General features: G+C 44.3%; 1 protein-coding gene and 1 non-coding gene across 3 annotated transcripts; one reads left to right on the top strand and one right to left on the bottom strand.

The window, feature by feature from the left end:
- The first annotated feature begins 2,244 nt into the window (after window positions 1-2,244).
- TRNAV-AAC (transfer RNA valine (anticodon AAC)) lies at window positions 2,245-2,320 on the top strand. The gene has a single exon. It is a non-coding gene; the product is annotated as a tRNA-Val (tRNA).
- A 9,571-nt stretch (window positions 2,321-11,891) lies between these two features.
- Window positions 11,892-13,459, bottom strand: LYPD4 (LY6/PLAUR domain containing 4). 2 transcript variants are annotated; one of them, XM_066371834.1, is made up of 4 exons: window positions 13,393-13,459; window positions 13,087-13,230; window positions 12,320-12,643; window positions 11,892-12,094 (listed from the first exon to the last, which is right to left on the bottom strand). In XM_066371834.1, exons 1-4 carry the CDS (start codon window positions 13,457-13,459, stop codon window positions 11,892-11,894), a joined length of 738 nt encoding a protein of 245 aa, XP_066227931.1. The 2 variants fall into 2 exon arrangements, with proteins under 2 accessions (XP_066227931.1, XP_066227932.1); XM_066371835.1 differs by lacking the exon at window positions 13,087-13,230 and having other exon boundaries at window positions 13,336-13,459.
- Between the last annotated feature and the right edge of the window lie 4,344 nt (window positions 13,460-17,803).

Raw genomic sequence — 17,803 nt, 5'->3', positions numbered from 1 at the left:
AGATGGGCAGAGCATCGCCCCCTGGTGGGCATGCCAGGTGGATCCAGTCGGGCGCATGCAGGAGTCTGTCTCTCTGCCTTTCTGCTTCTCACTTCAGAAAAATACAAAAAAATAAATAAATAAAGAGGAAGGACAAAGGCAACACAAAGTCAGCAGAAGGAAGGAAATAGTAAAAATTAAAGCAGAACTAAATGAAATAGAGAATAAAAGTACTATAGATAAAATTAATATAATAAAGATCTGGCTCTTCAAAAAGATTTTTTATTTTATTTTATTTTTTGTATTTTTCTTAGGTTGGAAACGGGGAGGCAGTTAGACAGACTCCCACATGTGCCTGACCGGGATCCACCCGGCATGCCCACCAGGGGGCGATGCTCTGCCCCTCTGGGGCATCGCTCTGCCACAATCAGAGCCATTCTAGCACCTGAGGCAGAGGCCACAGAGCCATCCTCAGCGCCCAGGCAAACTTTGCTCCAATGGAGCCTTGGCTGCAGGAGGGGAAGAGAGAGACAGAGAGGAAGGAGAGGGCGAGGGGTGGAGAAGCAGATGGGCACTTCTCCTGTGTGCCCTGGCCGGGAATCGAACCCAGGATTCCCGCATGCCAGGCCGACGCTCTACGACTGAGCCAACCGGCCAGGGCTTCAAAAAGATTTTTAAAATGACAAACCACTGACTAGATTCACTAAGGAAAAATTAAGAAGGGCTCATATAAACAAAATTTGAGGCCCTGGCTCAGTGGTAGAGCATCGGCCTGGCGTGAGGAAGTCCCGGGTTTGATTCCTGGCCAGGGCACACAGGAGAGGCTCCCATCTGCTTCTTCACCCCTCCCCCTCTCCTTCCTCTCTGTCTCTCTCTTCCCCTCCGGAAGCCAAGGCTCCATTGGAGCAAAAGATGGCCCGGGCGCTGGGGATGGCTCCTTGGCCTCTGCCCCAGGCACTAGAGTGGCTCTGGTCATGACAGAGTGACGCCCCTGGATGGGCAGAGCGTCGCCCCCTGGTGGGCGTGCGGGTGGATCCCAGTCGGGCACATGCGGGAGTCTGTCTGACTGCCTCCCCATTTCCAGCTTTAGAAAAATACAAAAAAAAAATTGAAATGAAGATTAGAAATTACCACAGACATAGATATACAAAGGATCATAGTAGAATATATGCCACCAAATTCAACAACTTAGAGGAAATGGATAAATTTCTAGAATTTTATAATCTTCCCAGACTGAGTCATAAAGAAGTGGAAAACCTAAATGGACCTATAAGCAGAGAGAAAATAGAAACAACTCCTCCCCCCCCCAAAAAAAAAAAAAAAAAAAGTGCAGGACAAAAAGGCTACACTAGTAAATTCTACCAAACATTCAAAGATTTGGTACCTAGCCTTCTCAAAGTCTTCCAAAAACTGGAAGTAGAAGCAGTACTCTTAAAACACATTTTATGAGGCCAACATAACCCTCATACCAAAACCTAGCAAAGATAACACAAAAAAATAAAACTACAGACCAATATTTCTAATGAATATAAATGCAAAAATCTAAACAAAATACTAGCAAATCGAATACAACAATGCATTTTAAAAAAATAACACAACACGATCAAGTGGGATTTATTCCAGGAGCACAAGGATAGTTCAAGGTATGCCAATCAATCAATGTAATATATCACATTAACCAAAAAAAGGACAAAAATTATATGATTCTATCAATAGATGCAAAAAAGTCATTTGACAAAATACTACATTGCTTTGTGTTTAAAATACACAATAAAACTGGAATAGAAGTACCTCAACAAAATAAAAGCCATATATGACAAACTGTCAGCTAATATCACACTAAATGGTGAAGAAATAAAAGCTTTTCCTCTCAAATCAGGAACAAGACAAGGGTGCCCACTCTCTTCACTCTTATTCAACATAGTTCTGGAAGTTTCAGCCAGAGCACTCAGGCAAGTAATAAAATTAAAGGCATTAATATCAGGAAAGAAGAAGTAAAGGTATCACTTTTTGCAGATGACATGATCCTCTATATACAAAACCCCAAGGATCCCACAAAAAAAAAAAAACTATTAGAAACAATAAACCAATACAGTAAAATTGCAGGCTACAAACTCAATATACAATATATGCCAACAATGAAACATCGAAAAATGAACTCAAAGAAACCACTTTTTTTACAATTATAACAAAAAGAAAAAAATATCTAGGAATAAACATAACAAAGGATGTGAAGGACCTATATACTGAAAACTACAAAACATGGCCCTGGCCGGTTGGCTCAGCGGTAGAGCATCGGCCTAACGTGCGGAGGACCCGGGTTCGATTCCCAGCCAGGGCACACAGGAGAAGCGCCCATTTGCTTCTCCACCCCTCCGCCGTGCTTTCCTCTCTGTCTCTCTCTTCCCCTCCCGCAGCCAAGGCTCCATTGGAGCAAAGATGGCCCGGGCGCTGGGGATGGCTCTGTGGCCTCTGCCTCAGGCGCTGGAGTGGCTCTGGTCGCAACATGGCGACGCCCAGGATGGGCAGAGCATCGCCCCCTGGTGGGCAGAGCGTCGCCCCATGGTGGGCGTGCTGGGTGGATCCCGGTCGGGCGCATGCGGGAATCTGTCTGACTGTCTCTCCCTGTTTCCAGCTTCAGAAAAATGAAAAAAAAAAAAAAATTATTTAAAGAAATTGAAAAAGACACAATAAAATGGAAAAACATTCCATGTTCATAAATTAGAAGAATCACATAGTTAAATAGGCCATATTACCCAAAGCAATATACAAATTTAATGCAATCTCCATCAAAATCCCAATGTCATTTTTTAAAGAAATGGAATAAAAAACCACCAGGTTTGTATGGAACCATTAAAAAACCTGAATAGCCAAAGCTATCCTGAGAAAAAGAGAATAAAGCCAAAGGTATCACATTACCTGAATTAAAATTATACTATAGAGCCACAATAATAAAAACTGCATGGTATTGGCAGAAAAACAGACATACAGACAAATGGAACAGAATTGACAGCCCAGAAATAAAACCAAATATGTATATAGAGACAAATCATTTTTGACAAAGAAGCCAAAAACATACAGTGGAGAAACGAAAGCCTCTTCAATAAATGGTGCTGGGAAAATTGGAAAACCACATGCAAGAGTGAAACTCGGCTACAGTTTGTCCCCCTGCACAAAAATTAATTCAAAACAAATCAAAGACCTAAATATAAGATCCAAAACAATAAATTAAATAGAAAGAAACATAGGTGCTAAGTTCATGGACCTTGGCCATAGAGAACAATTTATAAATTTGACCCCAAAGACAAGGGAATTAAAGGCAAAAACAAATGAATGGGACTACATCAAACTAAAAAGCTGCACAGCAAAAGAAACTGACAACAAAACAAATAGGCAGCTAGCTAAGTGGAAGATGATATTTGCAAACAACAGTTCCAATAAGGTTTTAATATCCAAAATATATAAAGAACTCACAACGTTCAGCAACAAACAAGCAAACAATGCAATTAAAAAATGAGGAAGACCCAGGCTAGTTGGCTCAGTGGTAGAGCGTTGGCCCAGCAAGTGGAAGTCCCGGGTTCAATTCCTGGCCAGGGCACACAGGAGAAACACCCATCTGCTTCTCCACCCTTCCCCCTCTTCTTTCTCTCTGTCTCTCTCTTCCTCTCCCACAGCCAAGGCTCCACAGGAGCAAAGTTGGCCCGGGCACTGAGGATGGCTTCATGGCCTCCACCTCAAGTGCTAGAATGGCTCCAGTTGCAAGGAACAATGCTCCAGATGGGCAGAGGCTTGCCCCCTAATATGCAAGCCTGGTGGATTCCTGTCAGGCACATGCGGGGATCTATCTCTCTGCCTCCTTGCTTCTCACTTCAGAAAAATATTTTTTTTAAAATATGACTCTGGGCCTGGCCTGTAGTGGCACAGTGGATAAAGAATTGACCTGGAATGCTGAGGTTGCCAGTTCAAAACCCTGAGCTTGCCTGGTCAAGGCACATATGGAAGTTAATGCTTCCTGCTTCTCTCTCCTTTTCTCTCTCTCTCTCTCTCTCTCTCTCTAAAATGAATAAACAAGATATTTAAAAATTTTAAAAATAATAAAATAAAATAATGACTCTGGTTCCAACAAAGCAAGGACCCCAAATGAATGGAGGATCCCCTTCTTGTGGGCTTGCCAGATGGATCCTGGTTGGGGCGCATGCAGGAGTCTGTCTCTCAGCCTCCCCTCCTCCCGCTAAAAATAAATAAATAAATAAATAAAAATTTATTGTGTTGAACTGGTTTCAAGTGTCCCACTCAATATAATTCCTTCTGCACTCAACATGTACCCCTTTGCCTAAAGCAAAGTCTCTTTCCACCCTCAGCTCACCCCGTTTGCCCCCCTCCCCCTACATTCATCCCCCTTTCCCTCTTGCTATTGCTACCCTGTTGTCTATATCTGTTGTGTATATACAGCAGGGGTCCCCAAACTACGGCCCGCAGGCCGCATGCAGCCCCCTGAGGCCATTTATCCGGCCCCCGCCGCACTTCCAGAAGGGGCACCTCTTTCATTGGTGGTCAGTGAGAGGAGCATAGTTCCCATTGAAATACTGGTCAGTTTGTTGATTTAAATTTACTTGTTCTTTATTTTAAATATTGTATTTGTTCCCTTTTTGTTTTTTTACTTTAAAATAAGATATGTGCAGTGTGCATAGGAATTTGTTCATAGATTTTTTTTTTCTTCATTTTTCCGAAGCTAGAAACGGGGAGGCAGTCAGACAGACTCCCGCATGTGCCCGACCGGGATCCACCCGGCATGCCCACCAGGGGGCGATGCTCTGCCCCTCTGGGGCATCACTCTGTTGCGTCCAGAGCCATTCTAGCGCCTGAGGCAGAGGCCACAGAGCCATCCCCAGCGCCCGGGCTATCTTTGCTCCAATGGAGCCTCGCTGCGGGAGGGGAAGAGAGAGACAGAGAGGAAGGAGAGGGGGAGGGGTGGAGAAGCAAATGTGCACCTCTCCTCTGTGCCCTGGCCAGGAATCAAACCCGGGACTCCTGCACGCCGGGCCGACGCTCTACCGCTGAGCCAACTGGCCAGGGCCTGTTCATAGATTTTTTTATAGTCCAGCCCTCCAGTGGTCTGAGGGACAGTGAACTGGCCCCCTGTGTAAAAAGTTTGGGGACCCCTGATACACAGTGTGTCCGTAAAGTCATGGTGCACTTTTTACCGGTCACAGGAAAGCAACAAAAGACGACAGAAATGTGAAATCTGCACCAAATAAAAGGAAAACCCTCCCAGTTGCTGTAGGATGATGTGGCAGCATGTGCACATGCGCAGATGATGACGTAACACCGTGTGTACAGCGGAGCAGCCCACAGCCATGCCAGTTGAGATGTAGATGGTACAGAGGAAAGTTCAGTGTGTTCTGTGGCTTGCTAAATTCGAATCCATGACCAAAGTGTAACGTGAATATCTGTGCGTTTATAACGAAGCGCTACCACATAGGAATAACATTATTCGGTGGGATAAGCAGTTGGAAGAAACCCCATTCTGGTAGGCCATCAGTCAGTGACGAGTCTGTAGAGGCTATACGGGATAGCTACCTAAGAAGCCCTAAAAAAAATCTGTGCGTGAGCCCATATCAAACTGCACTGAATAGGTATGAAACTGGGAGAGTTTTCCTTTTATTTGGTGCAGATTTCACATTTCTATCGTCTTTTGTTGCTTTTCTGTGACCGGTCAAAAGTGCATCATGCCTTTACAGACACACTGTATAATTTTGGCTAATCCTTTCACTTTCTTTGATCCTGTCCCCTCTCCCCACTTCCCTCTGGAAGCTGTCCATCTGTTTTTGGTGACTCTGCCTTTGTTTCTATTCTTTTCCTCAGTTTATTGTGTTCATTAGATTCCACATATAAGTGGGATCAAATGGTATTTGTCTTTCTCTGCCCAGTTTATTTCACTTAACAATAATCTCCAGGTCCATCCATGTTGTCACAAAAGTTAAGATTTCCTTCTTTTTACAGCAACATAGCATTTCATTGTGTAAATGTACCACCATTTTTTTTATCTAGTCATCCACTGATGGACACTTGGGCTGTTTCCGGATCTTGGCTATTTATTTTTTATTAAGTAAGAGGTGAGGAGGCAGAGACAGACTCCTGCATGGGCCCAACTGGGATCCACCCAGCAAGCCCCTACCAGGCGGTGCTCTGCCCGGCTGGGCTGCAGCTTCATTGCTCAGCAACTGAGCTATTTCAGCATCTGAGGAAGAGGCCATGGAGCCATCCTCAGTGCCCCAGAGCCAATGTTGCTTGAACCATTTGAGCCATGGCTGTAGGAGAAGAAGAGAGAGAGAAAGAGAGAGATAGAGGGAGGGAGGGGTGGAAAATCAGATGGTCGCTTCACCTTTGTGACCTGACCTATAATTGAACCCGGGACTTGCACACGCTGGGCCAACGCTTTACCACTGAGCCAATTGGCCAGAGCCTAGATAGTCTATTTTGATATAGCTATTGCTACCCCAGCTTTTTTGTTTGTTTGTTTGTTTGTTTGTTTGTTTGTTTCCATTTGTATGAAATATTGTTTCCCATTCTTTAACTTTCAGTCTGGGTGTGTCTCTTATAGACAGCATATGTATGGGTCTTGTTTGATTTTTTTGTTTTTATCCATTCAACTACACTATGTCTTTTGGATTGGACCATTTAATCTATTTACATTTAAAGTAACTATTGATAGATAAGTAGTTATTGTCATTTTATTATTCATATTTATGGGGCTTTTTCTTGTTTTTCTCTTAAAGAAGTCACTTTTAACATATCTTGTAATACTGGTTTGGTGGTGATGAATTCTTTTAGCTTTTTCTTGTCTGGGGAGCTTTTATTCTCTTTTTAGACTTTAAGTGATAACTTTTCTGGGTAGAGAAGTCTTGGTCATAGATCCTTGACTTTCATCACTTTGAATATTTTGTGCCAATCCTTTCTGGCTTGAAAAGTTTCTGTTGAGAAATCAAGTGACAGTCTGCCTTTGTCTTGCTGCTTTTAAGATTCCCTCTTTGTCTTTAACCATTGGCATTTAATTATGTCTTGGCATGGGCCTCCTTGAGTCCATCTTGTTTGGAACTCTCCATACTTCCTGGACTTGAATGACTATTTCCTTTGCCAGATTAAGAAAGTTTTCAGTCATTATTTCTTCAAGTAGGTTCTGAATCCCTTGCTCTCTCTTTTCTCCTTCTGGTACCTGCCGGGGTCCAGCCCCGGGGGGGGGGGGATCCAGGGGTCCCACAGGAGGAGACGGCGTCGGCGAAATTGAGTGAGAGAGCTGAATTCTTTTCTTTCTCTTTATTCTCTGGTTAGCATTTACTGCCAGGCATCTCTGCTAAATGCTAGTATAGCTCCCTTTTTATACACACACACTGAGTTACAATTACATGGTGTTAATCATTGCTTCTGTTTCACTATGTTTACATGTTTCCGGATAACAGTTAATTTATATCTATAAATTACAAACCAGGTAGCAAATCATTCAAAGTACAAAATAACTTGAATAATGATAACAACATTGGTAAAAGCTTTTAAAGTATTAGTACTAATAGTTAACTAACTTTACTGCTGTTGTGAGTCAAGGGGCAGAGAGAGATTAGCAGACGAAATCATTAAGGACTAACAATGGACCACTGCTTGCTCAGGTAAATGGCTTTGAGTTTATGCAGTGTCCTACTTTTTCTCACAAGATTCTAAAAGGCTTGCCTATAAAGAAATTGACATAACATTAAGAATAGCTTTCACCCAAAGATATACAGAGTGCACTTGCAAGATAGCCTAGTAGCAACATAAGACATTAACTGTTATTACTTCTATGGATTCCCCTACATTTTTCTCATTATCAAAGAATTTTGGAAAGTATATAAATCTCATGAGAACATCTCATTGAGAAAGCCTAGCAATTGCCTTTAGTCAAAAGACAATTCTCTTAGTAAAACATTCTTTTCTTGCTGACTGTGCTCTCATCCTAGGCCACACAATGGGCCATTCTACTATACCTTACCTAAGATACTATTGTCTAGTCAAATATTACTTATTTATTATATTTAAACACTAGTTAAGTTCTGACTCTATTCTTCTCAGAGTGTACTACTATTTGCAGATCAAATAAGCAAGAAGAAAGGAATGTTTCTTTACTCTATCACATGAAAAGGCTAGGGAGGAAAAATGTTGAATTAAGTGAAGGCTGAAAGGTGCTCTGTGCACAGCCACTGCCTCCTACCTAGTCACAAGTCACAATCTATTCTTTCTAACATGATTAAGAAGGAATTCTCCTACAAACTTAACCCTTTACGAGGGATATCATAGCCAGCCTCTTATGTCTATGAGCCCAGTTCAAGGGGCTTACAGGCTTTTCTGTGGAACTCACACCCTCTGTCTCATTTCCAAAGAAATTACTACGAATCTACAGGGAAAGCACGGTACTATTATCCCTGTGCCATAAATAATAGCACACACCCAGAAAAGGGGGGATATAAGGCCAGATTAATTCAAAAAGTCAAAGGGGAAAGTATCGTTGTGTCTCTCCTTTGGATGACTTCGTCAACCCGCAGCCATTGGTCTTCTCTGCTATGACTTTGTCAATCAGCAGTTTTTTATCTTCTTCTGCTGTGACCTTGTCAGCCAGCAGTTGTGGGTCTTCTCCTGCTGTGACCTTGTCAGCCAGCAGTTGTTGATCAGCTCCTGACAGGTACCCCTATGATGTGAATGTAGTTACACCTGGTGTTATCCCAGAGGCCCCTTAAACTATCTTCACTACTTTTTATTCTTTATGTGTTATATTGGATACTTTCTGCTACCTTGTCTTCCAAATCACTGATTTAATCATCTGTTTCACCTAATCTGCTGTTGATTCTTTCTAGTGTATTCTCTGTTTCAGATATTGCATTCTTTGTTTCTGACTGGTTATTTTTTATAATTTCCATGTCTTGTTTTATGCTTACTATCTCTTTGTTGAAGTTCTCACTCAGTCATTTGAGCATCCTTATAACCATTGTTTTGAACTCTGTATTTGGTAATTTGTTTGCTCTCACTTTTAGTTCTTATTCTAGAGATTGCTCTTGTTCTTTCATTTGGGACATGTTTGTCTCCTCATTTTGGCTGCCTCTTTCTGTTCGTTTTAATGTATTATGTAGAGCTGCTATATCTCCTGAGTTTTGTAGAGTGGCCTTATATAGTAGTTGTTCTGTAAAGTCCAGTGGCACAGCCTCCCTGTTGACCCGAGCTGGGCACTTCAAGTGCATCCCCTGGCTTGCCTCTACCTGCTAACTTTTCATAAGTCTCAGCTGCTGAAAAAGTTTCAGGCAATACAAGAACTGAATGAGGAACAGCCTCAGGGAGTGACCAGAGTGGAGCGAGTGGCATTCACCAGGTTAATGCAGATTCAGATATGGCACCAGTGCTGAGCTTTGAGTTGCTTGGTGAAGGGCACAGAGCACACTGAGGCCAGGTGCCACCATCCTGGGTCCTGTGGACCTTTGAGACATTTTAAAGAAAAACTGCTGTGTGAGCCAAGGCCAGCTGCCTATTGTCAAAAGAGCCTCTGGCAGTACATGAGTAGGGTGGGACAGGGTCTTAGGAAGTCATCAGGATAGAGTGAGTGGAGTTCAACAGACTAATGCACATTCATATTTGGCAACAGAAAAGATGGTGCCCACCTGCCTGCTGTGTAGTAAAAGAGCTCAACACAAGGACAGTGGTGGCTGTCCCTCCAGCCCTCATCCTGAAACCACAGAAGTCAGTTTCTCCCTATATGTCTCTGGTGCCTCCCACCTCCAAGCCACTGTTCCTTCACCAGACCCCAGGGTCAGTGTCTGTGAGTGACCAAGTCTGGGCATTGGCTCTTTAAAAGGATGCCTAGGTTTCTAGCAGCTTTCCATCTCACCTGGACACACAGAATCCCTGCTGATGTTCAGAGCCAGATGTTGTGGGGGACTCCTCTTTCTGGCAGTGGCACTCCGGGCTGGAGAGCCCAGTGTGGAGCTCACATCCCTCACTCCTCAGAGGGCACCTCTACAGGTGCCCCTTATTCTTAACCACCACATGTGGGTATGGAGCCAGCACATTTTGGTCTCCACACGTCCTACAAACCTCAGCATGGCTTCTTTATATCGTTAGTTATAGAACTTCTATTCAGTTAGTCTTCATATGGTCCTCCAGTTGATTGTTCTATAATTTAGTTATAATGTTGATGTGGCCATGAAATGAGATAAATACAGTGTTTACTTACTCTGCCATCTTGACCAGAACCCCTGCCCATGTCTGATATCCTATTTCTCAGGTGAAGTGATATGTTTATGGGGTTCATTAAGTCACACTCTATTTCTAATATTTTTGTTACATATAATCTTTTGTACATAGTAAATATGTTCCATCTCTGGTATCATGATTGGGGCCATCCATTTGGAACACCTAAAGATACCACCGCCTTTGGTTTTTTCATTACTCTTGAAGGTTATTGATGTCCTCACCACCTTGGCTAGTGGAATTAAGGAAAATATTCCCTGGATCATCAAGGCCTCAGTTCAGCCCTCTAAAATTATCTACTAGCACAACTTGTCAGAAGTATAGGATGGGTGAAGCCTACTGATAAAACTGGCCCACAAAACCTTCCCTCTAGAACCTAAAAGCCTCTTGCCACAGGCTCTCTGGTCTTCGCTCAAACCTTACCATGGTAAGTTCATGGTAAGTCCACTTACTATGACCTTCTTTGGCTTCCCAACCAACCTTCCAAACCTGTCCATAGCAATCAAAGTCTTCATGACAGTCTTATTTCTGAGGCCAACTGCAAGCACCAGTGCTTTAAACCCCACTTGCACAAGCCATTAACAAAGGTGGGCTCTGGGCTTCAGGTTGTTAATCCTGAAGTGACAATATCTATTTAATAAAGTTGTAGTAAGAAAGAATGAGGTAATGCACAGAAAATATTTAACCTATAGTAAAAGTATCCTTACTTCATAAGACAGTGGAATTAACAGAGATCACACATGTAAATAACCTAGAGTAAGAATCTCCCTTTCCTATTCCCCATGACAATGCACATGTGAAAACACACGCACACAAACACACACACACCCTTAATATGAAGGCTTCAAATTGCACAATGGGTGTATCTGCTGTCCCCTTATGGCCAGAGGGGGAGGAGGAGCTTGAAACTGGAAATTTGAGTGGAAAGAAACCACCCCCAGTGCTGTTCCTTTCCCTTTCCCCTTTATTTACCAACTTATACAAAGAAACAACTACTAGGCAGAGGGAAGCAGTGCAGGTCTCCAAATTTCTTAACATTCTTTTATTAGGAAAAGAGATCTGCAGGGGAGGCAAGAAGGATTCTACTCTGGGCAAATAATTTAACCTCCAAGAACCAGTTTCTTCCTTGCAAAATAAGGATAAAAGACCTCACTGAGGTCTTGTTAGGACTTAAATGAGGTCCTAATACTACCACAGTAACTGATGACACTCGATAAGTGATCATATTTTTAAATCATCCTGATGAGATTCAGCTTTAATTCATAAGGGTGTTTTATTTTTAAAAGAGAGGAAACTGAGGCCCAGAAAAGGGGAGAGATCTGGCCAGTGGCTGAACCCAGGGTAGTGCTCAGGTCCCCAGAGTAAATGGAAGGATGAAAGGAGTATTTGGGTTCCTCCTGGCTGCTGAGCATAACACTGTCACTTTGAGAGTGATCCTCCCCACCCCCACCATCCCCTGCTCCTGCTTACTTCACCACAGCACTGTCCACTGCCTGCCCCTCCCCTCCACCTCCCTGGACATGTTTGGCCCTCCTCACACCTTCCATGCCTGCATAACTCTCATGGACCACAAGACAAAGTAGAAGATCTCTGTGACTTTATTTGGTTATATGAAAGGGTCTGGGTATTTTTGGGGTCCAATTAAATCAGTCCTTAAAGGCAAGCAGGAGGCCTGAGAGGATGCCCCAAGCAGGAACCCGACTGGAGGGCTCTGCGGCAGCAATCTGGGCCTTCTCTAAAACGTTGAGGACCTCAGTCACTCTGATGGTCCCAATCTGGTGAAAATTTGCTAAAATTTTGTGGTGTCCACGAGCACAGCCCATGAGGAGGAAGGTGGTGTTGAGAAGCCCTGTAAGCAAGAGAGGAAAGCTTCAGCAACACTTTCAAGACTCAAAGCCCTGCCCCTCCTCCCAGACACCCCTCCCAGACCAGGGTTTGGTTTGCTCTCCCACCAAAGGCTTGGGCACCAGACATCTTCCTCTTTGGAATTCATGTGCCTGGTACCCATAACCCTAATCCCTGCTCCAGATCCCACCAGCCTCTCTCAGACATGGGAAAGTACCCTTCCTCTCACCTGCCTGAAATTTTAAGGTGGAACTGTAACATTTAGGGGCATCATAAGGGCAAGAATCGGTGGTGACAAAACTTGGGAGGCAATCCTTAAAGTGCTCGCCCACACAGGTTGGGCAACTAAGGGAAGAAAATTCTGCATGCTTAGGAGTCCTCTTGAATTTCATAAAAGGTTCCAAGCTGGTGAGATTATTGCAGAGATATGTCCGGCAGACGCGGCTATAGAAGGCGACAGACAATCCAGGCGGTGAAACGAGGTAGGAGACTTGCTGGGGGTGAGATGGGGTTCGGCTGCAGCCTTTAAAACCCACAACTCCCCTTCTGGTCCCTGAAAAGCAGAGATCAGAGAGTCGGCCAGCCCCAGAGTTCAGCCTCCCACCCTCCACCCTGGTCTTCCTGCTCACTCTGCCCATCACCAACTTTGCCTCTTCCCCAGTGTCCACTCACTGCAGCTGCACAGGATGCAGATGTTGGGGTCTCCAGCTGTTTCTCCTCACTCCTGTCCCCATGGGAGCTCCTCTGCCCCTTTCTCCTTGTGCCCCACTCTTTTCTTTGCTCCCTGATTGCCTCACTCTCCTGGGATCTGCCCACCTTTTTCCAGCCCACACCACAACCAGCTGGGTCCTGCTCCTCTCCTGCCGGTGTCTGACATTATTCCCAAAGATATAATGTGGTAAATATCTGAAATTAGTCTATAGTCCCTGGGTGCTGGGAATGAAACTAGGGGTCAGAAGAACCATCAAAAAAAGTGTCAAAGTTACTTCCCTTCACCTGTCTCAATGAGCACCAGCGTCTCCTCGCAGCCCTCGCTCAGCTTACACACCATGCTCCTCATCAGAAGCCATTTCCAGTTATGGAAAGTAACAGCTCTGAAGAGTGAGGCTGTTGCTTCATAGCACAAAAGAGCTCCAGCCCCTAAACAGAGAGCGCTCTTTCAGTTATCTGTCCCTCACGATACCTACACCGTCCCTGAACTGCCAACCCTGCTCAGCATCCACAGATACTGTCCCTGAGGAACACAGACATCCGTCCGCCTCCCTCTGGGGCTCCCAAAGCATCCAGCACCACAGTACATACAAGGCAGAGTGGAGATGGCCCCTAAGAGGCAGAGCAGCTGCACAGCTTTCAAAAGCTGAGGTTCCATGGTCCTGTGTCCGGGTCCTGTATGCTAGGGGTCAGTCTGGAACCAATTTCTGTCTAGGTCTCAAGCTTGCTTCTTGTCAGTCCCTGGATTCTCTGTCCACCTGCCTCAGGGTCACTCTTTTTAGAACAGAAAATTGATTATCATTTTCTGTGTCGTAGGCTCCCTGAGACCTTGAGGGACACAAGTTTTCTCATCTCCATAGTCTCCCCTCCAACCTAACCCAGATTCACTACATTAGTTTCTCATATCATAACTCTCACTCTCCTGCTTAAATCCTTGCCATTAGGGTGCTAAGCAGAAGATACCAGCTTTGTCGAAGGATCACTATTGCACAGAGACAATGAGATTGGAACAACAAATGTGTGCGTGGAAGTTAACTCACATATTATTAAATAATCTTTGGTTGGAAAAGGAAATTTAAAAGTACTTAGATCTGAATAATACTGAAAATATTACATATCATACACACACATATACAAGTGTATATAAAATCTGAATTAAGGTTTGTAGTCTAGTTAAGAGTACTGTACCAATGTCAATTTCCTGCTTATATACTACAGTTATATAAAGTGTCCCTATGGGGAAGCAGGATGAACGGTTTAAGGAACTCGATCTAAACTTTTTGCAACTTCCTGTGAGCTAAAGATAATTTCAAAAACCAAGTTTTTTTAAAACTATTCATAAAAACTTGGGATGAATCTAAAGCAGTATTTAGATTTATATTTTAAATACATTTATTAAGAAACAAGAGCATTAAAAATATGTTCATTAATTAAGAAATTATATAAGAAGCAACAAAACATGTCTGCTCCCCCCATAAAAAGGATAGAAATAAAGATGGTAGAAATCAATAAAACAGGAAACAACAACAATAAATCATTACAAAAACTAACATTCATTCTTTGACAAATTAATGTCACCAGCAAATCTAAATAAGAGGAAAGAAAATGCAGAAGGAAAAATAGGAAGTAACAGACATCATATGTTTTTAAAATAATAAAAATATTATTTATAACTCTACATTTATAAATTTGAAAATTCAGATAAAGTAGGTAAATTTATAAAATAATTTGAAATTGGCATAGAAGAGTATATGCAAGGTCTTAAACCACTGAGAATGAACAAGGAACTCCAACAAATTGACAAGAAAAAAAGAGCAACCCCAATAGGAAAATGGCCAAACATATGAAGAGGCAGTTCTCAGAAGAGCAAACCAAAGGTTAACAGGTGAACAGACACTCAAACTCTACAATAACGAAAAACAAAATCTATCAAACTATACATCCATCAAGCAGGCCAAGGATTAGAAAGCTAGAAATAGACAAGCATTGGCAGGAATGTGGGGACACAGAGACCCTGGCGTATGGCTGTTTGCTGGCTGGTTAAGAGAGGGGTGAAACAGGGCCCTTTCTCAACCCTGAGGAACAGAGGCGAGTCCTGCAGTGTCCACAGCTTAAAATAGCATTGCAGGGAAGAGTCGGGCAATAATTAAATTACGTTTACATATACCCATTTTTGGTATATCCTAGATACACATAACATAGATTTCCATCTTTATCTACAATAGAGCACTTATGAGGATGCTGCATTATTATGGTAACAGTAAGTTGAACGCAATGTGGGTACCCTTCCCTAAGACCTGTGAACACTCAATGTACAGAGGATGCACATCATGAATATTATGCAGCAGTTAGAAGAAACTAATTAGATGTACATGTACATGAATATATCATAAAAATACAGTACTATTTTAAATACCAAAGAAACAATCACTTGTATAAATCAAAAACGTCATACATATAAAACACTACACACCTTGAAAGAACACACATAAACCAAAAGACATGTATTAGTCACCCAAAATGAGTGCTTATAGCAGGGTTAGGGAAATAGAAAGGGGATTACTGGAAATAACTAAAGCAACCTTGGTGGTACAAAGTCCACAGGCTTTGAAGTCAAAGGTAGAACAAGGCTAGAATTTTCACCCTCCACTTGCTAATGTGCAACCTTGTGCAATTTGTTGGACACATTTATCAACTGAATTAATAATCCATTTCATAGAGTCTTTATTGAAACAATAAAATTATTAGCACAAGCAGCCAGGCAAGTAAGCGCTCCATAAATGGTTCCCCTGTCTCTCTCTCTCTCTGCCTCTCTCTTTCCACTATTTAAAGAACCAAGATCAGGCCCTGGCCGGTTGGCTCAGTGGTAGAGCGTCGGCCTGGCGTGCAGGAGTTCCGGGTTCGATTCCCGCCAGGGCACACAGGAGAAGCGCCCATTTGCTTCTCCACCCCCACCCCCTCCTTCCTCTCTGTCTCTCTCTTCCCCTCCCGCAGCCAAGACTCCATTGGAGCAAAGATGGCCCAGGCGCTGGGGATGGCTCTGTGGCCTCTGCCTCAGGCACTAGAATGGCTCTGGATGCAACAGAGCAACGCCTCAGATGGGCAGAGCGTTGCCCCCTGGTGGGCGTGCCGGGTGGATCCCGGTCTGGCGCATGCGGGAGTCTGTCTGCCTCCCCAATTCCAACTTCAGAAAAATAAAAAAATTTAAAAATTTAAAAAAAAAAAAAGAACCAAGATCAACCTTTCTTTGGCGGGCATTCAAACCTCCCACCGCCCCTAAACGGACCCCAACCACCTTTCCAACTTTGTCGAGTAGGGCTCCTCCGCACAGCAGTCCAGCGAGAGGTCGCCTACAGCCACCTTTTTCTGTCCAGAACGCTTGACACACGGGATCTGTATCCCAGAAATCTTGCCAAACAAAAAGGCTAAACCACCAGAAGAGGGACACAGGGATGAGAAATGAAGGCCGACAAAAGATCACACAAAGGGATTGAGCCAGTCAGAGAAGACAGCACAGACCAGCTGGGAATGCAAAAACGACAGGAGCCAACCTGAGCTCAAGTGAGGCTACAACCAGAAAAAAAAAAAAAAAAAAAAGGAATGAAATCCTCAAGGAAAACAGGATTAAATAGTGGCTGGAGGAGATGCTACCCCTATGAAAGAGAAATTGTAGAGATGCGGGAAGGAAACGGAAATCACAGGGTGGGGGACGCATAAAAGGAGAAAGGGAGAGAGGGAGTTGGGACACCGGAGAGATGTGGGAGAGATGTGAGAGAAAACACCGGCGTCCACGCAGCAAAGAACAGCCACCCAGAGAGTCGAGGCCGAGAGCATAAGAAGCGCAGCCACGTAGCACAGGGCAGAGGGAGAGACTGCGCCTGCGCAAATGGATTCTGGTCAAAGCCTGGGGGTGGGGCTGTCCCTGGGGAAAAAGGGGAGGAACGGCTTCATCTTATAAGCCGTTCTCGAAGCCCTATTGGCCACCTCCCAAAAGGGGAAAGATAATCTGGAAAGAAAAGCTACAGGCAGAGGGAAAAGGGGCGTGAAACTCAACTCGAGGCGCTATTGGCTGCCTGCACAAGGAGAAGCAGACTAGAGTTAAGGGGCGGGTCGTCAGTGAAAGATCTTGAGGCTCACTGGTCGCTTGGCTCTGTGGCTGGAGGTGGTGCTTGGAGCTCATTGGCCCTTCTGAGAAGGGGCGGGAGAACGTGTGCAAGTATAGCCGTTCCTCAGGTCACTCTTCCCAACTCCTCCTCTCACCTCCTCCTGACTAAGTCTGACTTAGCTCGAGGCTGCGAGGCTGAGGCTGCGAGAACCACAGGTTGAGGACAGGAAGACGACCCCGCCCCCTCGCCGTTCCACCTCCTTCTCTCTTGCATTGGACTCCCCTCCCCCTCCCTGCAGCCCCTGGCTTACCCCTGACTTCCCCCTCGCGCTCCTTGCTTCTCCTCCCCCACCCGGCTCTCTGTACCCTGCCCCCTCCCTCGGACCTGGGAATGGTTCACAGACCAGCTGTTTGGAGGGACAGGGCCTTCAGGGGATGCATCGAGTGACAGCTGGATGAGGGGGTGCACTGCGGGAAGTCGAGTGGGCCTGACATCAATTGTTGGGAGTGGGCAATAACACAGGAAGTGTGAGACGCAGCCATGCGTGGGTTTGCATCAAAGTTTGAAGACCGTGTTGAATGCAAGAATAGAATTCCTCCCAAAGGGAGAGTGCTAGATCAGGGCTTGGCACGTGGAAGGGGCTCAAAAGCATTTGTTGAGTGAATGAGAGGAATCATTGAAAACAGAGCAAGGAATCCATGAGAATAATGGAATTCCTGTGGGTACAACACAGTGAACTAACCAAAAGGGGAGCAGAGGGGAAATTGAATTGCAGGGCATGCGTGAGGCTAAGAGTTGAAAGGAGAGCATCAGGATGTTTAGGAATTGGATAAATGCAGGAGGGATGGATGATCGTTGTTGAAGAGGATGCCAGAAAGAACTGCTGAAACAAAGTG

Source organism: Saccopteryx leptura, chromosome 3 (assembly GCF_036850995.1).
Source record: "Saccopteryx leptura isolate mSacLep1 chromosome 3, mSacLep1_pri_phased_curated, whole genome shotgun sequence".
Classification (NCBI taxonomy): domain Eukaryota; kingdom Metazoa; phylum Chordata; class Mammalia; order Chiroptera; family Emballonuridae; genus Saccopteryx; species Saccopteryx leptura.
This window is presented reverse-complemented; position numbering and strand designations above follow the sequence as displayed.